At 37.5% G+C, this 23126-nt stretch overlaps 1 protein-coding gene across 1 annotated transcript; it reads left to right on the forward strand.

The window, feature by feature from the left end:
* Positions 1-266: 266 nt before the first annotated feature.
* LOC122083473 (plant UBX domain-containing protein 2-like) lies at positions 267-14860 on the forward strand. Its single transcript, XM_042651334.1, has 3 exons — positions 267-1605; positions 9730-10008; positions 14194-14860. Exons 1-3 carry the CDS (start codon positions 673-675, stop codon positions 14434-14436), a joined length of 1455 nt encoding a protein of 484 aa, XP_042507268.1. The 5' UTR covers positions 267-672; the 3' UTR covers positions 14437-14860.
* The last annotated feature ends 8266 nt before the right edge of the window (positions 14861-23126 follow it).

Genomic DNA, 23126 nt, shown 5'->3' on the forward strand with positions numbered 1-23126 from the left:
TCAATTCAGTTGAGGTTTTTCGGTTGATTTTACCAGTTCGGGTTAGTTTTTGACAACTCTACAGATATGTCAATGTCTCTCTCTTGTACTCAAATGAAATCACTTTACTACCCTCCTATATATGATACAATTTTATCACACACCATTGACGCGTTGCACTCTCATATGCTGCTTTCAAAAATCAAACCACTTCTCAGTTCTCATAAGAATAAACCCAGATACGCATCCTTTTCCATAGAACCTATGGACCATAAAAAAAGTAATACCACGATTGGAAGAACCCGGGCAAAGTCACCCCACCTATAAGATCACTCTATGGTATATGGTACATGGGCTCTCTCAATCCAATCCCCTAAACCCTGTTCTAAAAAACCCCTACTTCATTAAACCGTTATACTATTCCATCCAACCGCCAATCAAATTCGTCAGAGTTTTCGAACAATTTTTGTCTTAAACTTTCCGATTTCTCAACGTTTAGAATCCCTAATTCATTTGCAGAGCTTCTTCCAGACTCCAGTTGACTTCTAGGCGTTTTCTCTCTCCTCCTCCATTGATTGTTCAAGTAACAACTGGTTCAGTCTATACTGTATTGGGCTTCCTGCATTTTGCTCCTTCGTCCGTTGGAAACCTCGCTTGTACACCATCTCTCTTGTTTGGTTGGAGTTCTTGGGCATGGACGATGTGAAGGATAAAGTTAAGGGTTTCATGAAGAAGGTGAATAATCCTTTCTCATCTTCGTCTTCTGGTAAATTCAAGGGCCAGGGGAGAGTACTGGGTTCTTCTTCTTCTTCTTCTTCTGGTCCTTCAAAATCGAATCTTGCTCGCCCTACCCAGATCGTCGATTCAAGACAAAATCCTCCTGTATCGAATCCAAAGCCCAAGCCGCAGATACCCCAGACTAATTCTGATAGCAACCAGAGGCTGAAGAACGAGCCTATTCCGCAGAAACAGAATGCTCTCAATTCCGATCACAAAGAAGTAGATGGTTTTGATCCTTTTGGGTCTTTGGTTACCTCGGGAAAACGTTCTCAGAATGGCTATTCTCTTAATGTTTTTGAGTGCCCAGTTTGTAATACATCTTTCAGGTCCGAAGAGGATGTGTCTTTACACATTGAGAGCTGCGTAATTGATAAGGTTGAAAATGCTGATGTTGTTGAGGAATCACAAGCTAATGTGTCCAATGCAGGCGCTCGGAATGAACTGATGGGTTGTGTTGGAGTCTTTCTTTCTGGAAGTCCGTTAGAAGGGTCAGTGGAGGTTGTTCTTAAGCTTTTGAGGAATATCATTAAAGAACCGAACAATGCCAAGTTCCGAAGAATTCGGATGAGCAATCCAAAGATAAGAGAGGCTGTTGGTGTAGTGGCAGGAGGGGTCGAGTTGCTGGAGTGTGTTGGATTTAGACTCCAAGAAGAAGATGGAGAGATGTGGGCAGTTATGGAAGAACCTTCCGAGGAGCAGATATCTCTAATCAAAGGGTCCACATTGTTACTAGAGCCACGGAAGACAGAAGATGTACCATGCTTCTCAAGAAAGGTGGAAGAATTGCCATCTGTGGCATCAACTGAGGTAGAAGTTCCTGTGGAGTCAAAGAAAATTGATAGACAGGTATGTCGATCCCAGGGAAGCTTTTTACAGATATTTTCTCCCTTTGGTTCTATAATACAATATGAGAGAATCCCTGATTCATAATTACTTGCCATCTAACTCCTTATTCTGATATGTATTCACATTCTGTTAGTTTTTTGAAATACAAAGATCCATTACTAAGGATAGCATTTTGTGATCTAGGGGATTCCTAGGTGGCTAGGTTTTCTACAAGATTAACTAACCATGTAGGGTAAACTCAAGGGACTTGGGTTGGACAGGGTAAGGGATACTCAACAAACTAGATTGACATGCAAGTAAAGTGAGATTAATGAATAATGTAGCAATGAACAATAATAGTCTAAGCATAAAAACACATAAACTCACTCAAGCTTCAGGTGGGAATATGGGGTAGGGAACACGGCAACAACTATGTGTTAAGTTTAGCATGAGTCAATCAAGACATTAAGCAAACTAAGTAAACCAAACAATGCCTAAAATCAATCAACTAATGAAAGGTAAAACAGCAGAAGTTTCTTTAGGAAAAAACAATAAGTATTGGCTTAAAAAGAAAAGGTATATGTTCAGATTTCAGTGGGGACTAATGGAGTTAATGGGCGGCCAATGAATGTAGAACAGGGGGGGGTGCTTTACTTATTTTCTTGCTGTCTGAAGTCTGAGGAGAAGAGAAGAACTCGAGGTCCTTCAAAACAAGGAGTTGCAGTCCAACCTACTTGATAAAGAACAACAGTCCCGATTGTTGAAGTTCCAGCAGCAACCCAGTTGGAGGTTTTCTTGATGGAGATGATCTCTAATGATCGTGAACAATTTTTGGAATAGGGCAGCAGCAACAGGGAACGCAGAAAACAGAAAAGAGAGGGATGAAGGTCGAGAAAGGGAGAAAGAGCCGTGAGAGAGAGAGGAGGGAGAGGGCAGCTAGAGAGAATTCGTAGGGGAGGTTTGGGGGCTGCTTTTGCCTTCAATAATCTTCATTCATTAATTAGAATCTTTGGCCATTGGCCTTACAATGTACTTATAAAATAAACTTCTAAGAAAAGGAAAAGATCCAAATAGAATCTGCTAAATAAAGAGTTCTATACTTTAGGAAACAAATAAGAGAAATAAAAAAAGAGAATAGAATCTGCAAAATACGTAAGGAGTCCTGACCTCTTTAGGGAAATAAAAAATACTACTTAATTAAAACAGATTTATTTCCTAACAGAAAAAACATAAAATAGGTAAGGAGTCCTGTTCCTTGCGTTAAATGCTAGTGGGGCCCATATCCAGCTGCTTGAGTTCTTACGTGGCTCTCCAAAGGTGGGCCCCCATCTGATCCTTAACCATCCAACCAAATAGAGTCCAGGTTGGATGGTTCTCTGTGCCGCCTCCTCTGGTAAACCCTCAAGCTTGGGCTGATGTCCCCATCAACTCTTCCCAGCTTGAAAGAATTCACCACCGGTGAATTAAAACTCATGTGATGCTCAAGCAAATCCGGGTTTAGTTGTAGGATTTCTTGCACTGTGATCCAAGTGTTGTCAATTTATGGACATCCTCGCCATTTTACCAAAAACTCTCTAGAACCTCCTGTGTGTGGATACAATCCTCTCATTAAGGATTTCTTCAACTTCTTCAGTTCTCCTCGTGACCTTAGGTACAGGTGGTAAGGAAGTTGGGGGAAGTGATTGGGTTGGTTCAGTAGTATCATCAAGGGTGAAAGGGAAGTCCTCAAGGTCATTAGGGTAAAAGGGGGTAATGGTAGAGGTACCAAGGTATGGGACAAGATCTTCCACGTTGAAAATGTTACTGATTTTCATACTAGCTGGTAGATCAAGGACATAAGCATTGGCACTATCCTCTTAAGTGCCTTGAAAGGACCTGTGCTATGAGTATATAGTTTGCTCGCTTTTTCCCTAACAAAACATTACGGCTTAATTCTAACCATCACCATATCGCCCTCTTGAAACTCTTGTAGCCTTCTGTGCACATCTGCCTTTGACTTATATTGATCATTGCTCAGTGCTATCTGTCTTCTTATACCTGCATACAAATCATGTATATACTGAGCAAAATACTCGGTTGACTGGCAGGTCCTAGAACTAGACACAACTGGGATAAGGTCTATGGGTGCCCGGGGCTGGTATCCTAAACAGATCTGAAAGGGGGACAAACTAGTGGTACAGTTCTTAGAACTATTATATACAAACTCAGCCTGGCTAAGTACTCGATCCCAACTGGTAAGGTGTTCTCCTATGAGGCAATGCAATAAATTCCCTAAGCTCCTATTGACAACCTCGGTCTGGCCATCGGTCTGAGGGTGGAAAGCAGAGGAGAAACGGAGCTTCGTGCCCATCATCCGTCATAGGGTCCTCCAAAAATGACTGGTGAACTTAACATCCCTATCGGACACTATGGTGAGGGGCAACCCATGGTACTTGACAACCTCATTAAAGAAAAGTCTAGCTACTATGGATGCATCAAAGGTTTTAGAGCATGGCATGAAATGGGCCATCTTCGAGAAGCGGTCCACAACCACATAAACAGAATCATGGCCTCTAGAAGTTTTTGGTAGACCAAGCACGAAGTTTATGCTAAGGTCTCGTAAGGGGAATGGGGAACGGGTAGGGGAGTGTACAAACCCATGTTTTGCTTTTGTTGTTTGGCAATCTGGCATGTCCTATACTGACTCATAACTCTAGCAACATCCCTCTTCAGTCCTGGCCAAAAGAATCGGTCCTCAACGAGGGTGATGGTCTTATCTTGACCGAAATGGCCAGCAAATCCCCCATCATGTAATTCCCAGATTAGGAAATCTCGGAGTGAAGTCCTAGGAATGCACAACTTGCTTCCTTTAAAAAGGAAGCCCTCCCTAAGTAGGTAATCCGAGCGGTTGACCGGGTTGCCTTCACTCAAGAAAGTGAATGGCTCACTAAAATCAGGACAGGTGGGGTATTGGTCTTTAACTCGTTCGAACCTACAACCTCTACACTCATTGCCTGGAGTAATACACTAGCCCGACTCCTAGCATTGGTGCGACTAAGGAACATGTTCACCCGGCTGAGTGCATCTGCAGTAGTATTCTCGACACCAGGTCTGTGCTTGAGTACAAAAGTGTACTCTTGGAGAAACTCAATCCACTTGGCATGTCTCTGGTTAAGTTTCTTTTGGGCACTCAGGTATCTCAGAGCCTGGTGGTCAGAGAATAGCACAAATTCTTGCGGTAAAAGGTAATATTGCCAATAGTGTAATGATTGGACAACTGCATAGAATTCCTTGTCGTATGTGGAATATCGTTGCCTAGCTTCATTAAGCTTCTCACTAAAATAGGTAACAAGGTGGCCCTCTTATTTTAAGACACCACCTATTCTAATGCCAGATGCATCGCAATTCACTTCGAAGACCTTAGAGAAATCCGGGAGGCGTAGGACTGGAGCTTCAGTCATAAGCTTTTTAATCTCATTAAAGGCCTTCGTAGCACTCTTAAACCATTGAAACTCATTTTTCATGCAATCGGTGATAGGAGACATAATGGAACTAAACCGGTAAATGAACCTCCTGTAGAAAATGGCTAAGTCATGAAAGCTTCGTACCTCATGGATATTAGTTGGCTCAGGCCACTCTACAATAGCTCTCACTTTCTCAGGGTCAGTAGATACTCCCTGAGTTGACACAACAAACCTAGGAAGATGACTTGATCACTTATGGAGGTGCACTTCTTGAGGTTGACATAGAGTTTCTTTTGTAAGAGCACATAAAAAACCTTCTGTAAGTGATCCAAGTGGGAAGACGGGGTTTTACTATAGATGAAGATGTCATCAAAGTAAACCACTAGGAACTTGCCAATGAATGGTTAAAGCACTTGATTCATTTTCCTCATGAAGGTGCTAGGTGCATTTGATAAGCCAAAAGGTATGACTAACCACTCAAAGAGGCCATCCTTCATCTTGAAGGCTGTCTTCCACTTATCTCCTGGCCTAACCCTAATCTGGTGGTACCCGCTCTTGAGATCAATCGTCAAAAAGATCGAAGAGTTGGCCATCATATCCAACATGTCATCAAGCCTAGGGATAGGGAACCTATACTTGATGGTGATCTTATTGATGGCCCTACTATCAACACACATATGCCAGGTGCCATCTTTCTTTGGCGTGAGCAAGGCAGGTACAACACACGGGCTAAGGCTTTCCCTAATGAATCCCTTCTGTAACAGTTCATCCACTTGCTGTTTGAGTTTGGCGTGTTCTTTGGGATTCATTCGGTAATGGAGTAAGTTCGGGAGAGCGGATCCTGGAACTAAGTCAATTACGTGCTAGATGTCACGCATAGATGTAACTCTTCAGGTAGTTCCTCAGGGAATAACCTCTCGAATTTCCTCAACAAGGGTCGCACTTCTCAAGGAGCCTCAGTGAATAAGCGTGACCTATCGGTATTACTCTGTATGGAAACTAGAGCATAAACCACCCCTGACTCTTGACACTCTCCGTTAAATTGTTGTTGATTTAAAATGTTGAGTGTTTTGGTGGGGGTGTGTTTGGATGTACTTCCCTTGTGTTCTGGAACCCTAACTTCCCTGGGGGCACTGGGGGTCAGTTTAATTTTCTTCCCTTTGAACTCAAATACATAGGTGTTAGACTTCTCATAATTGGTCACATCCTGATCATATAACCAGGGTCTACCTAGGATGATGTGGGCAACATCCATCTCTAGGACATCACACCACCCTCGATCCTCATATCCTGCAAAGTATAGGGGAACTAAACACCTTAGATTAACGGGAGTGGTGGACTGATCAACCTAGATAACCTTGTAAGGCTTGGGGTGAGGTTCAGGTTTGAGGCCCATTTGAGCGCTCTTGGCGACATTCATGCAACTCCCGCTGTCTATGACGACGTGGCAGTTCTTGCCCTGATGACATGTGTAAGTGATGAAAATATTAGTTTGTCACCAATCATCGCTACTCCTAGGTTGTGAGACCATGCATCGCACAATACCGAGTTTGAGGTCACCGGCCTCCTCGGTGTCCTCATTAGATGTGGTCTCATCTGGTCTATGGTCCTCATACTCATGGTCCTGAAAACCCTCTTGGTCACCTTTTCCAGGGGTCTGCTCTCACACATAAAGATTCCTATTGGGACACTCTCTGGAGAAGTGACCAAACCCACAACACTTGAAGCACTGTTGTTGCCCACTACTCTTGGATGCTTCTCCGAAAATTCCTTTACCCTTGTTGTCAAATTGATGCTGTGATGCAGCAGGGGTTTTGGGAATCCAGTTGAGCCTTGGAGTGGTTTTCTAAATTGGGACTCCCTAGCTCAGAAGCTCTTCCTCTGAGAATAAGTTCTCATGGAGAACTCCACCTCAAGGGATATCCTGAAGGCCTGTGGAACTTCTCGCACCAGGTGGGGTGTCATACGAGACTGAATTTCGAAGTTGAGCCCGGTAAGGAATCTGGATAGTGTCTGTTCAACATTCTCCTAAATACGGCTTCTAATTTTCAATTCATTGAACTTGCTCATGTATTCGATCACAGTTAACTTTCCTTGCTTCAGGGTATTCATTTCATTCAACAACTGGAGCCTATAAGTGATAGGAAAAAATTCCCTCTTGACCACCTAGGTGGAGATTGGCTCAAGTCCTAGGTGGTCCTCCTGGTACTCTAGGTCTGTCCAGAAGTCCTAGACAGCTCCAATAAGCTTGAACTTAGCAAATCGGTAGCGGACTTCCTCTGGGATATTGTAGAAATCGAAGTACCTATCCATCTGCTTGATCCAATCCAGAAGGATCCTAGCATCAATCTGACCATCGTAGGTAGGGGGCATCTACCTTAATCATCCGTCTGACATCAAAGCCCTTATCATGATGCTCATAACCCTCATCATCTCCATATTGGGTTTGGCGTCTTGGGGGTGGGCCTCGACCCCTACCCCGATCCCTACCACGCCCTAGGCCTTGGAAGTTATCCCCTATCTGGTCATAACCATCGGTCTAGTTATTCTCGTTTACTTCCTCAGGGTTAGGGCATTTGCCCCTAGGTTCAGTGCCAGTTGTGTTACAGCCTTGCTGTCCACCAGGGTTTTGGGCACTTGTCTCGAGGGCAAACTTATCGGTGAGGGCTTGGAGATGGGCAGCTTGTGTTTCCTGTATGGCTTGGACGGTTTTCATGAATTCAGCCAATTGCTCAGATTGGGTGGAGGTGCTAGGAGGGTCAGACATATCCTGGTATGCTCTACCACTACGAGTGGACATAGGGAGATGGGCAGCCAAGGTACGGTTGCCACCAGAGACTCAAGGTCTATTCAGAATCTCCAATTGAGATAGGTAGTTAGCCCTTTCAATCTTGAGGTCAGAAATCTCCCTCTCAAGTATGTGCTTTTGGAGGGAATAGCATCAATGCTATTTGGTCCCGCCAACTTAAGAAAGAAAAGGGTGTCCTCTAATCTATGGTAACACTCTTTTAACTCAGACTCGACTACGGATAGATTGTGCTGAGACTATACCTCAAAAGGTAAGACATTTAAACAAGGGACAACAGTACCTAATTACCCTAAACCTAGACAAAACCATGCTCTGATATGAAGATGATGTAGGGGATTCCTAGGTGGCTAGGTTTTCTACAAGATTAACTAACCATTTAGGGTAAACTCAAGGGACTTGGGTTGGACAGGGTAAGGGAAACTCAACAAACTAGATTGACATGCAAGTAAAGTGAGATTAATGAATAATGTAGCAATGAACAAAAATAGTCTAAGCATAAAAAACACATAAACTCACTCAAGCTTCAGGTGGGAATATGGGGTAGGGAACACGGCAACAACTATGTGTTAAGTTTAGCACGAGTCAATCAAGACATTAAGCAAACTAAGTAAACCAAACAATGCCTAAAATCAACCAACTAATGAAAGGTAAAACAGCAGAAGTTTCTTTAGGAAAAACAATAAGTATTGGCTTAAAAAGAAAAAGGTATATGTTCAGATTTCAGTGGGGACTAATGGAGGTAATGGGCGGACAATGAATGTAGAACAGGGGGGGTTCTTTACTTACTTTCTTGCTGTCTGAAGTCTGAGGAGAAGAGAAGAACTCGAGGTCCTCCAAAATAAGAAGTTGCAGTCCAACCTACTTGATAAAGAACAGCAGTCCCGATTGTTGGTGAAGTTCCAGCAGCAACCCAGTTGTGGGTTTTCTCGATGGAGATAATCTCTAATGATGGTGAACAATTTTTGCAATAGGGCAGCTGCAACAGGGATGGCAGAAAACAGAAAAGAGAGGGATGAAGGTCGAGAAAGGGAGAAGGAGAATGGGAGAAAGAGCCGTGAGAGAGAGAGGAGGGAGGGGGCAGCGAGAGAGAATTCGTAGGGGAGGTTTGGGGGCTGTTTTTGCCTTCAATAATCTTCATTCATTAATTAGAATCTTTGGCCATTGGCCTTACAATGTACTTATAAAATAAACTTCTAAGAAAAGGAAAAGATCCAAATAGAATCTGCTAAATAAAGAGTTCTATACTTTAGGAAACAAATAAGAGAAATAAAAAAAGAGAACAGAATCTGCAAAATACGTAAGGAGTCCTAACCTCTTTAGGGAAATAAAAAATACTACTTAATTAAAACAGATTTATTTCCTAACAGAAAAAAACATAAAATAGGTAAGGAGTCCTGTTCCTTGCGTTGACTGCTAGTGGGGCCCCATATACAGCTGCTTGAGTTCCTGCGTGGCTCTCCAAAGGTGGGCCCCCATCTGATCCTTAACCATCCAACCAAATAGAGTCCAGGTTGGTTGGTTCTCTGTGCCGCCTCCTCTGGTAAACCCTAAAGCTTGGGCTGATGTCCCCATCATGTTGTATTGGGCATTGATTGGATTCTATAACTCTTATCTTCCACCTTTTTTTTGCTGGTTGATTTTATTATCATTGTCGTTGCGCAAATTTAAGTTTCTTATGTAAAATTTGCTTTATGGATATTTCTTTTTCTCCCTTTCTCACAAAATGAAGATCTGTCTTTTATTTTGATTTGTATGCCATCTGGGTTTCTGGATTGCTTGGTTTCTTGTATGCTGAAGATATCTGTATCCTAATATTGAGAAATTGTCTATCTGTAATTGTAGTGTTTAGTAATTAAATTCTTCTGACCGTTATTTAGTTTGTACACTTTCTAGATTCGGGTCTTCTTTTCTGTTCCTGAAAGCATAGCAAGGCAAATTGATCTGCCAGAGTCTTTCTACAACCTCTCTGCTGAAGAGCTGAGAAGAGAAGCTGAGATGAGGAAGAAAAAGATTGCTGAATCTCAGTTACTTATTCCAAAGTCATATAAGGAGAAGCAGGCGAAAGCTGTGAGGAAGCGGTACAAAAATGCTGTTATTCGAATCCAGTTTCCTGATGAAGTAGTCCTCCAAGGTGTCTTTTTCCCATGGGAGCCAACGACAGTACTTTATGAGGTTAGTTATCTTCATCTACTTCCTGGAAAATGTTTGTTTTTGCTCCTTCATGACTCTTTCATTTAATTGAAAATCAAATAGATGAGATTTTCTCACTATAGTAAAAGGTACAAAACATGCTGGACTGCCATATGAATAGATGTGATGGAAGAGAAACTTGTTCTCTCAGTTCTGACTGACCATCTCTTATGTCAATCTACTTTGCTTAATACAATTAGGATTTTTTTTTGTTGGACTTCTGCGAAAAAGGTACAATATGGATGATGGATTTCTAAACATTAGGCGCCGTTTGGTTGGAAGTAAAGCGAGATAAAAATTTCAGTGCTAAAGTGAAATAACATGAAATGAGAAAGAAATATGGATTTCTAACCTTTAGGCCGTTTGGCTAGAAGGAAAATGAAGTGAAGAGAGGTAGGACAAAATTTCCAGTGGTAAAATTAAACGAGGAAAAAATTATAAGAGAAACTTTCATTGGGATGCTTAGTTGGAGGTAGAGTTGATGCAAAGTGGTATAAAAACATGCAGGGCCCTAAACATATAAATTTGTTTTAGTTTTAATCTTACTTAAGTTCAGATCCAACCAAACAGGGCCTTACTCTAGAAACTAATGTCATGAATGAGGATCACTGGTGCAGTTTTAGCAATGTTACTTGACCTATGTTCCGTTACTTTGTTTCAGTCAATAATGTGGATTATTGACTATTTAACTTTTTTTCTTAATAAGAGCAGAAAAGTTAAAAGTGAACTAACTGATGTAGGGGCTTTTTGGTGCAATTGTGAACAAAAGCTCTTGACATGTGTTCTGTGACTTGGTTTCAGACTTTTATGCAACAATTAGCTGTCGCTGTGCCAGGAGCTATTCACTTTATCTTTCAATTAGAAGGGCAAAGGAGGGAAAATAATTTAACTGATGTTTCCCTTTAATAAATAAATTAGAAAAAAAAATAAAATGAAAAAGGCATGAAATGTTACAAACTCTTCAAAGGGCATGGTTATCTTAATTTTGTATTGCATGGCCTTCCCTAGCATTTTGATGGAGGGTGATGGGTGTTGCTACGACCACCCTGCGGTCGAGCTGGTCTAGGACAACCCGGTAGTTTTCTATGCATGCTTCGGAACGAAGCTTCATCTCTTCTTTTTCTGATACCCCCAATCCTCTCTCGCTTTCCGCTACTAACGGGGTCTCTGTTGATTTCCCATCCTTTAGCTACTCAGATCAGTTTGCGAAGCTTGCTTTTCGTGGCATGTTATTATTAGTTATTGTAATAAATGTATTTATTTCATAAGGGTATATCGTCCAATAAACAAGGTGTAAGCTAACAAGGTATACAACCATACTAGCACCAATAACTGTGGAAACAATTGGACATGGTTGGAGCCACGACCTGAGCATCTCATCGGTCTTTAATTTGGACCATTACATTGTTTGAGAATAGCCACCATCAGGCATCAGTACAACATTGTTATGCTTTGGATGATCACTTTTCCAAGTGATCCACATATCCTACAAAACTTCAGCTGTTTCTCTTCTTCCTCACAATCCATATTGCACTTATTCTAGCATCTTCCTGTAGTCCACTTTGACCTGTTAAAGCAACAGCAGTAATCCTCCAACAAGCTTTGATAAGCTTCAGAGCTGAAGAAACAAAACCAAAACCATTAAATGCAAAATCAAAATGTAGAAGTACCATTTGAAAATGCGTCTTTGGTTAACATTCCTACTATCGAGTACTTGAGTGATTGACCATGGGCTTGACCATCCCCAAAAAATTGAATTGATGTTGTATGAACTTTGGAAGGGAATTGTCACGGGCTTTACATTAAACTGGAAAGACAGTGCATGGAGAACTCTCCTCTGGGGTCTTGATTTGTGATATTCCCATTTTCCATTTAGCACAGAATAGTTTTAAAATAAAGTGACACTTCTTTTTTTAGTAGTTTTAAAGCTTCTTTCCAACTATGCCATGCTTGAATATTAACTTCTCTACTTTATTTTCATTCTTCATATTGCTGATGATTTTTCCCTGAAATGTTCTACATGCTTCCCAGTGAAGGCTAGATCCATCATCTCAAGTGCTTAAAACTTGGGTCTGCAAACATATTTCAATCAACTAAGTGATTATTTCCTCTTAAATTTTAACCCCTTATGATGATTTACTCAAGTTGTCATCACCCAGCCCCTATCGTAAGTAGATCAAGATATATATGGTTAAGGTACCCTACCAGGCATAGTAGCAGAGGAGAAAGCACCTGTAGAATGTCAGCTAAAGGTCAAGATCAACTCATAGAGTGGTGCCTTTCAAATATCTATGTTTCTCAGTACTAACCTCGTAGGCGAAGATGCAATGATTTGAGGATATGATTATTCCATCCATTAGGCTGCCAGGCTAAAGACGGTTCAAGTCTGATGTTTGCCATTTTCTGTAAAAACTAAAAAGTGCCATGGTTTAGGACCAACTCCATTTCACCCCCTCCCAGACCCTACAAAAGTGACTTGCACAAGGATACGGCCCTTTATTATGGAATCCTTCCTTACCCATAATCTATCAATATTGCTTGCTTTACCCTTATATAATGCGCTCTATGCTTCTGCTACTATTATGGATAGGAAAGGGAAGAACAGGTTCATTTAACTGATGTCTATAGAACTTCTAAATCTGCAAGCCGGAGAGTTATTTATAAGAACCAAGGGTGTAATCATAGGAATACATCGATTCCTTTTCCCTCTCTCTCTTAGATTGCTTTTACCCATAAAGGATTTGTCTGTCTTGCATAAATTAACCTTGATGGGGAGAAGCTGGTCCCAACTAATTTGGATGCAAAAAACTTTGGCAATTAACTTGTATACATGTCTCATTGGGCTAATTGCTTGTAGAATTGTTTTCTCCTTCCCCACCCCATCTCCTTCAGTTAATGGATCATAGTCTCCTCTCTTTGGGAGTAGCAATGAACCTGGCATTATAATTTCTGTTTCAGATAAACCTTTGGCAAGGACCTTGTATTCACATCTCATTGGGCGGCATGGGCAAGCAGTTAATGATTTAAAATCGCATACCAAATACCATGGTATTACAACATTCTGTGGGCATGTTGCTCCTTGATAGTAATCATGGATTCTATTTTATAGGCATTGCTTAGTTTGAGGAAAGGGAGAAAGACAATGGAAGACTATGGTTAAAAGAATAGTTAGATATTTTTTTAACAAGAAGAAGAATGCTTATATTACATCTGGTTTGTAGAGCTAAAACTCTATGTAACCAGAGGAATACCTCTTTTTCTTGGCGACCTAGAGGTGCAAACTCACTATCAGATGCTCTAGATTTTGAAGTAGTTGGGGGGGAGAGGTTAGATATATAGGGCCATATCCAATTTAGTTAGAGAGTTTTATAGAGGGCCCTTGGGGGTAGTTTTATATGTTTGATGTACATTAATGTTCTTGCATATCTCATGATGGATGTACAGCTTCCTTTGGCTTTTTTCCCAATTGGACTTTGTTAATTCATAGCCAAAAAGAAGTAAGAAGAATCCTTGTAGTGATCAAATGAAGGTGTGCGAAAGAAAAGCAAACCTGAATTTTCTGGTTTGGTGTGGATGCATAAGATAATTCTTGAAAAATGGAAATTCTGGTTACCAGCCATGCACTTGTCCACTAATGTATTTAGTTGAATTTACAGAATGATATTTCCTCCAACTTCACCGTCTTAAGAATCTTGCTAAAGCTCCGAAGGCAGAAGTCATAGCTCCCTCTCTATCCTTGATGCATGAGTTTGTGATCTATATCATGCATCTCTTAATTAGATGCTTTTTTTTTATGGAGCAAACTTTTCTGGTTGGGAGTGTGGCCCCCTGCATCAGCACCTCGACCAATGAGAGTGCGCTGGTAGGTATTGACAAGGGGGGCACGATGGTCATTTCACACACCCTGTGTCTGGTCGCAGGGGGACTCCCGGACAGAAAACACTTGCCTTTTTTTATTTATGCATTATTGGATGCATTGATAATTACTGATATATTTGTTTATTTAACTGGCTACAATTGGCAGACTGTAATTTGTTTTTCCCTTGAATTCGCAAATGCCATTACATTGAATCTTTATGCATTATTGGATGCGTTAGTAAATAGTGCTGATCTATGTATGCTCACTTGCTCAGATGGTCATTTACATATTTTTCCTCCTCTTCTTAGTTTGTCAGCTCAGCACTAAAAGAACCCAGTATGGAATTTGAGCTATTACATCCAGTAATGATCAAGCGGCGGGTGATCCCACGGTTTCCTGTAGGTGGAGATAGAACACCAACACTAGAGGAAGAGGACTTGGTACCGATGGCTCTTGTGAAGTTCAAACCCATAGAGACAGATTCAGTTGTCTTCACTGGGCTCTGCAATGAGTTCCTAGAGATCAGTGAACCACTTCGAGTTGATGGATAAGTTGCTTCAGCATAAATCTAGAGGCTTAAACTCCTTGGTGATATAGTGATTGTTTTTCTAAACTCTTCAAGTGCTGGGTCTTAGAGCCATTATTGTAAATGCATTTTCCATGCTGTAGCCATTCCTTGATTGCTGGTTTCAGTGTTTCAGACCTACTGGGTTGACGTTGCAAAAAGAAAACTTGGTGCTCATCAACTTTTAATTTTCATACCTTCTGGAAAAAGAAAAAAAAAAAAAGGACGTACCCAGTGCACAAGGCTCCGTTATGGTATGCAAATGTTTCATACCTTTTGAATAGGTCTATATTTTTTCAACGAACTTATTGCTGAGTGATTGATGTATCCAATAACTAGAATGTAAATATCATTCATGACAAATCTACTATATGAATAAGAAGGTAGAATTGGTCCCGAATTTCATATTATGATCCGATTATTTTTTATTTTGATAAATAATATGGTGATTTTATTGATGAGTTTAGTCCACCATTTTCTTTCCAGTTTTAATCCTAAAAAAACATTTTTTTTCCTGCTTTCCTAATTCCCTACCTAGGGCATAAAAGATGTTGAATCTAGGTCCGACCTACGGACCAATTCTTGATACAAAATCCTGTATTTGACACAGGTCCGACTCAGATCCATGTCTCCCCCCCCCCTTCCTGGATTATTTTTTGGGAAATTTACAGCGTCACCCCTTAGAGAATTCCATTATTCGAGATACTCCTATATAATATCAAATTACACTCGCACCCCTACCGTCAATCTCTGTTAAGTGAGTATTTGAAATAACGGTTTTACCCTTTTGACTAAAACACATGATTTCATCCTATTTTACCCTAACCCCTTATCATTTTCTATTTCAACAACAGTACATGTGGTTTTGTTTAAAAGGTATCACACGGTACATCATATCCTTGGTTTAGAAAAAAAAAAAAAAAACTCCCCGTTCCCAAATCCCAAATAAAAAACCTGAAATTAAAAACCCTAATTGAGCCCTAAATCCTTTCATTTCATCTTCTTCCTGGATCGAAACTCCTCACATCCTTCATCATCTTCTTCTTCTCCAACCTTGATTTTGAGTTGCAACTGCGAAGGAATAGGAACTGAAGAAGGGATAATACATTATCAACTAGAAAAAGGAATACTCTATGATTGCCGGAATCATGTCGGTGTTGTGTTCTATGATTTGGGGAAGAAAATGATAGTGTCATACTATTGTGAAATAGGGTTATGAATTGGGTATGACGGCCCTTAGTATCGATTTGGGGTTAGGGGATTAGGAGAAGGTATATTAGGTACTTTACTTTTTGGGAGGGTATTTTGGTATTTAGAAAAAATATAGACCAGCTGATGTTAGCATTCAAGAAATATTCCCTAACAGAGACTGACGGTGGGGGATGTGAGCGTAATTTGGTATTATGTAAGGGATGTCTATCTTCTTAGGGGGTGGCACTGTAAATTACCCTTATTTTTTTTTATTTAACAAACTATGGACCTATACTTGAATTTGGCCAATAACCTTGCTTGTGAACCTACGTGCAATTCAAGATCCAAATGGATTTATATTGGGATCTTATGATAATTATCTTTCTCTTACATTTTTTTTCCCATTTTCATTTCTGGGTGGGATGTGAAACATAACTGATGCAACTGTTGAATTTTGAGGTTTTTGTTTTTTGAATTATATTGCAGAACTTTAGTTTCCAAACATTTATATTTTATAATACTTTAACTTGGTTAAAATGGATATTGGATTAAGTCTCGAATCCAAGGCATTCCATGTGCTAATCAATCTCCTACTAATATTTCCCATAATTCATTCTCACATGCTATCTTTGATTGCAAAGGGAATTAAAAGGAATGGAAGTGAAAATTTCAAACTTAAAAGAGAAAAATTTATAATCGTTACCACATGTGATTGTATAAACTAGTTAAAGTTCTTCTCATATTTAGTAATGATACATTTGACATGTAATTTTCATTTTACATTTTATATCAGAGGGAGTTAGATGCAAAATAGAGTGAAATTTAATAACCACATATGGAACGCTTTTGAGTCAATGATATAGTCACATGAGGTAACGATTATAAAAATTTCTTTTTTAAGTTGGAAAATTTAGTTTTCCTTCCTTTAAATTTCCCTTTCAACAGAACAAAGCAACAATGAAATTGTATATTGCAATCATTTCCTAATTTGTCTATAGAATCTTCACCTAAATCATCAGCTTAGCTTCGTGGGATTCGTAACATTCTCTAACAGTTGAAAAAATATTCGAAGGAATTTTGTTTCGTGTCTCAAGGACCAAAATGGGACTATGGTCTATGACAATCCTTCAAATCTTTGATGGAAAAATTGTTTGCATCTCATTTGAGGCGTAGATTTACCACTTCTAATCTCTTAGTTATATTATTTATTAAAACCCCGTTTTGCCCTATCATTTTTGCATAATAGAATATGGCTTAAACTGTTACGCACATTTTTTTTTTGGATAAATATTGAAAGAAGAAATCAAAGCAACTACATTAAATATTGGAGATTTTTAGGCCCTAGGTCATGATGATATTCTAACTATTTTTATCTTTATTGTTGGGATACTATTAAAGTTGATATTGTCAAATTTGTTCATGAACTTCTTAGTCATAATATCTTACCTTTTGGACTAACCATACTCTCATTTCCTTTATACAAAAAAATTATAAGACTATGAAGGTGGACAAGTTTCGACTAACAGGTTTACATGATGTATCTAGTAATAATATTATAAAATTATTAACTAATGGACTTGAATTTTTTTGATAAGTATATCTCACATTCATAAGCGATGTTTGTCAAATGAAAACAAATATCTAACAACATCATTATTGCCATGAATTTTTTCATCTTCTTAAAAATTAAAAAGGAAAACAAAGAAAATAAATCAATATGTGTAAAAAACTAAAATAAATAAAGAATAAAAAAACACCATCATTAGAAAAAAAAATGCATAATTTATCTATAATTGGGAATGATAATATGTCGTAGAATTAAGATCAAAAGCAGATCATTATTAATAGTTAAATTAGAAGGAATAAGTTTTGATTTTAATTGATTCGAATTGATTGTTTCATACTCATTTTCTAAGGTTTATGCCAATTCCGGCCAATCGAAATCGAAATTTGGGTGGATGCCATTGTTGTTGTTGATTCTGCTTACTTGAACCGTGGATGAGATTATTTTCTAAGAGTATTTTGAATTTATTGGATATTTGAAAAATGGTGACTCAAAATTAAAGCTTTTATTTTTTTACAAAAAATTAAAAAATAAAACCTTTAAAATACATATGATAATCTCTTCTCATAAAGTCCAGCATAATGCAGTTATAAAAAAACTCAAAAAATTCTCTTCCTTTATCTTTCATTCTCATGTTTCGAACTTTACGATAAGGATTTGAGACCTATAGAATACGTATTTTCTTGTTGAATATCTTTCATTCTATACTTTATGAAATTTAGTAATAGACAGTTGATAAATACCTACGATAAAAATTTTTACATTTTTAAAGTGGATGACTAGTTTCACGGCCTCATGAATAAATTTTTAGTAGAGAGAGAGAGCTCCTCTAGCATATAAAGGTACTAAGTACTTGACCAAATCGATGTAAAACTATAATTCTCAATATCTCCTCATGTGTAGATAGAACGGAACATCATGGTATTTATGAAAAGTTAATACAAAGCGAAAAAAAAAACTGTAGACTTTGATACCACGTTGGAGTATTTAACCCAAAATATTAAGACCTTATTCGTTTGCCAGGAAAAAATGGGTGGGATAATAAGAGTGATGCCTACTATAAATGGGTGAAAGAACAAAAAATGATAGAAAAAATAAAAAACAATATGATAAGTCATGAATTTATGAGCCTCATATTACATAAGTGCATTTTCTTTTCCATAAATTCTTATAAAAAATGATAAATTTTGTGAAGAGGAGAGGTGGGATAATGGAGCTGCACATCGGTCATTCTCTAAAAGTTATCACATTTTTTTTATTGTAAAATACAATAAAAAAATATATAATTTTTTAGATTTTATGAATTTTTTTTTTAAATTAAGATTTGATTGTTTGATAAGAAAAAATGAGGTAGAAGAATCATTCATTGTTGCATAAAATAGTACACATGCATCTAATTTGGTTACCAGAATTGAAGAATTGAAAAGATAACATTCTATAAATTAAAGAAAGTTATAAACTGATGTGACAATATATTTATCCCACCCCCACCCTTTTTATGGTGAGACTTTATTAGAAATGAAGTGAAAATACTAAAGTGAAAATTGAAGCTATTATCTTATAACTTGTAAAGTCATAACTAAATTTTTTTCATTTTTTCCTTTATTCTCTTTCCTTGTTCCCTCATCCCACTATACATGGCCCTACTATCATTATCTTATAAATTTCTTCCTCCAAACAAATTGGACCTAAAATTCTACAAAAAATAAAATAAATTTGTTTAGTCATTTAAGGTGGAAAACTAAATATAAAATAATGCATGAATTAAGGAAACTTGTCTATCTACATGGCAAGCTATTTCTCATATTCCATTATTTTTTAATTTTTCATCATTTCGGGGATGATTGTGAGTAATAGAGGGGATGATTTTATTACATATGAGATCCAAAACTTTATTATTATAATAAATAATTATGACATTCAATTGTTTTTCATAATTTCATTTTCTTTCTTCTTCTTAGCCCTATTACACGTGGGTTTATAAATTTTTATTTTTCCATCCATTTTTGTCTGTTAAAAAAATATGGCATATGTATTAGGTGATGAGAGCTTCTCTAGTATATGAAAACACAAATGACCTAAATAAATCGATGTTTAAAAAAGCTGCTGATAAATAAATTATTAAAACACAAGAAAACAATAATATGCACAATGAGCTTATTTTATAACATTTGAATGGTTAATCTTTCTGTGAGACCAACTATTGGATAAATGACATACACTAGATTGGCTATCTATAAAATTTTAGAAAATTCTACAAAAAATAAATAAATAAATAAATAAAAGACTATGATTATATTGTGACATGTATTGAGTTTTTTTTTTATGTATCCTGAATCATTTAACTATTTTTATGAAAGACAACTGCACTTACCAGTAGAGTGTAAGCCTCTCAATATGTGACATGTTTAACTCTCATGTCTTCATCTTGTGTCTTAAAGTAATCTTTACTTTCCCAACTCTTTGCTAGTTATAATTAAAGTCCTATAAGGCATTGTTAGATAGTTAAACAAAACAATTTATTTTTATAGATAAACTAACTATTAAATGATTTTTTAAATTTACTTAATGTATATAAACTATTTGAGTACACACCTGAGCCGTGGCCTGACGGTTTGCCGTACTAAAAGGAGTACGTGCATGAGGGTTGGTCACTTGATCAACTCCTCTCAAATGCATCAATGCTTAGTTTACACACATTGCTTTGGTCTTGTTGACTCTTCTATGGGTTTGTACTTGGTCTTTATGTGGACTTTACTATATTATGACTAATAGGTACTTGCAAAAATTATTTGACGTAAAATTCAATTAGAAAAATAAGGATAGTGTGATCTAATTGTGTATGAAATGTGGGTGTCAAGTAAGTTATAACATAAAAGCTATGATAATTGGTATCAGAACTAGGTCTATTTGTTGTTTTTCTCATGTGTAGCTATCTTTTTTTTTTTTTTTTAATAACTAGAAATTCATTCAGATAAAATCATGAAATAAAAAAATATATAAATGCAAAAAATGCACAAGGCTTGGATATGAAATACCAAGAGCTATGAGACAGAATGATTTTTTTGTTTAATCTGCCACAAACAATGGTCTTTCAAATTAGGGTATAGGCGAAGCCAAAAGAATCCCTAATGAATTTGTTGTAGAAATAACGCAATCAGATGAAAATTTCTCTTTCACAATATAGAAAGGTAGTGTAGTAATGGGTATTAAAACAATGCATACCAGACACAAAGTATCACAGTATACATGCAGCCCAACGAATGCTAGACACGGAGCATCATAGTATGCATGTGGCCTAACATAATACCAACTCCTAATGATGGACAAAACCTCATGTTTTCAAATCATGGTGACTAACATCATATGTAACTAACTGTCTTTACACATTAGCTGTCTTTGAATCTAAATCCTAGCCCACACTATGGGCTGAAATCTCAGGCCAAGCCTATTTGAGCTCAAGAAGAATCAAAACATAATCGAATTTAAATACTACCACCATAATCTATCATCACCAATGTATATATTTCAATTTCACATTAGTTATCTCATAATTAGATGTGTCTTCATACATCATTGGACTGTCTCTATCTAATAGCTCAAGTTTTTGAATTAGAACCTCAAGTGAAATATTGTGAGTTTTCCCACTTTATTTGATATGGTATCAGAGCAATATATTGTTATTTTATGGAATATTACATATTAACTAAGTTTTTCTTATTAACACATATTTTTCATATATCAATAGATTATCTCCACTTAATAGCTTAAACTTTTGGGTTGGATCTCCTAAGTAATAAACCCAAAGATCCCCCACTCATATATCAAATTTTAATTCAATTGGAATTGATCAAGTGACAATTTTTTTTTAAAGAGGTAACACTACCAAGCGAGTGCATGCCAATGCTTAAACTACTAAGAAGATAAATGACAAAAAACAAAAAGTATATTACTATTGGAGAAGAGATATATATGCCGTCAATGTACAAAATTAAGTGTCTATTGATTCATATACAATAACCCATATGATCAGGGAGGAAAGAATGTCATGAAGTGTTATGAAGGAAAGAGTGTGTAAGAAGATGTGCAATATTGACAATGTAGTATACACCAATTTTTCATTATTATTTTTAAGTATATAATTTGACAAGTGGTCAATCCACTAGGGGTGTCAATCCTGAGCCCGCACCGGTAGGTCCGACAGAGCCCGACTCGCTTAAGGCTCGACCTGAATTGGCCCTTTTTAATAAACGTGTTAGGCTTTAGCCTGGCTCGTTTATTAAACGGGCGTTCAGGTGCAGGCCACTAGCCCGTCGGCCACGCAACCGACCCGACTCACTTAAGAAGCCCTCTAGAACCAACTCATTTAGCCCAACTAGCCTGACCCCTTTAAAAAAAAAAATGCATAAATACCTATTTTACCACTAATACTACAAAATATGAGTAAATAATATATATGACTAAAATATCCACATTATAAATGGGATATTCAATTGTTAAAAAGAGCGTAATTCTTGCAACTTAGATTACATTTTATAGACATGATTCCATTGGATATATATATATATATAATTCCCTTGGATCTTGCTAAATGGAACATTCAATTGTTATCAATTGTTCAACTGTTAAAGACATGATTCCCTTGGTTCCAGAATTGTGAATGTTATCCTATAGTAGTTTTAAAGCCAATAGTTTAATCCCTTTAAATAAGGATTTTAGGGTAGGCACGTTTAGAGCCCCGTTTAGAATTAAATGGTTCATAGCCCGTTTAAGGCCCGTATAAAGCCCGTTTAAGATAGCTCGACTAAAGCCCGACACCAACCGGTCAGATTACAAACTGTACCATGCCCCCCCAAATCTAGGCCCGTTTAAGTAAACGGGCGTTCACGGTGCAAAGATTTCATACGGCTAGGCCTAGTTAGGCCCGACACCGACCGGCCCGACCAGACCTATTGACACCCCTACAATCTACAAATCGTTTTAGAATATCCAATGGTAAAATTTATCATCACAAAATCCACGTGGCACAACAAGGCAAGTCATCCATTAACACTCAGTGTTGAAAACTCATGTGCATGATTTCTTACCATTGTAACTTTCTTACTATCAAGGAAAGTTATGTAGTGGTTAACAAAACAATGACCGGAAGCTCATGTTTTCAAACCTGTTGATGTGGTAATGTTGGTCATATGCGTTAACATATTATTATTGGTGAAGGGATCTACACACTCCCTTATGTATATTAGCATTTCTCATGTCAAGTTAATGTGTGTACGAAAATGAGTGTGATTATTTATATACTAAGACTTCACATCATTAGGGAGGAAATAATGTCAGAATGAGAGACTGACAAGACGTGAACCGCTAAATATGTATATATCAAGTTTCCATCATCATTTACATGTATAGAATTCGGCAAGTGGCTAATCTAGCTCACTCTCGAAATATTCGATGATACAGGCAAATTTTTTTTAATAAAATTAATCAGATGTGAAACAACCTATTAAATATTTTTCTATTTAAATAAAAAAAATTCTATTAGTTTCATTTTATACCCAGGAGAAGCCAACTTATGAAACACAAACAATAACCCAAATATTTAAAACAACTTTCTCCAATTCGACTCCTAGACAATTTTTAGGCAACGATGTTTCGGTCTCCAAAAAGGTTATTTTCAATTTAACTAGGCAAAATTGCATTGAATTGTTACCATCTTACATGAATTACATAAAATAGGGGTGTCAATTGGTCGACTCGATTCCATTTTGGTATGATTTCACCAGTTTCAATGTTCAAAGAGATTATTCAATTTTGATCGTTTTCGATTCAATTTTCCCATTTACATAATTATGAGAGAAAAAACATTTTTTTTTTTTTAAATCATTTTTAGATTGATATTGGTTTCTTATCGATGTAGGTTT

Source organism: Macadamia integrifolia, chromosome 1, assembly GCF_013358625.1.
Source record: "Macadamia integrifolia cultivar HAES 741 chromosome 1, SCU_Mint_v3, whole genome shotgun sequence".
Classification (NCBI taxonomy): Eukaryota; Viridiplantae; Streptophyta; class Magnoliopsida; order Proteales; family Proteaceae; genus Macadamia; species Macadamia integrifolia.

Bases quoted from the DNA above. Each gene is read 5' to 3' on its own strand.
- LOC122083473 (XM_042651334.1), top strand. From the start codon at position 673: ATGGACGATGTGAAGGATAAAGTTAAGGGTTTCATGAAGAAGGTGAAT. The intron at 1,606-9,729 runs GTATGTCGATCC...TACACTTTCTAG, and splicing joins CAAAGAAAATTGATAGACAG to ATTCGGGTCTTCTTTTCTGT. The intron at 10,009-14,193 runs GTTAGTTATCTT...TCCTCTTCTTAG, and splicing joins CAACGACAGTACTTTATGAG to TTTGTCAGCTCAGCACTAAA.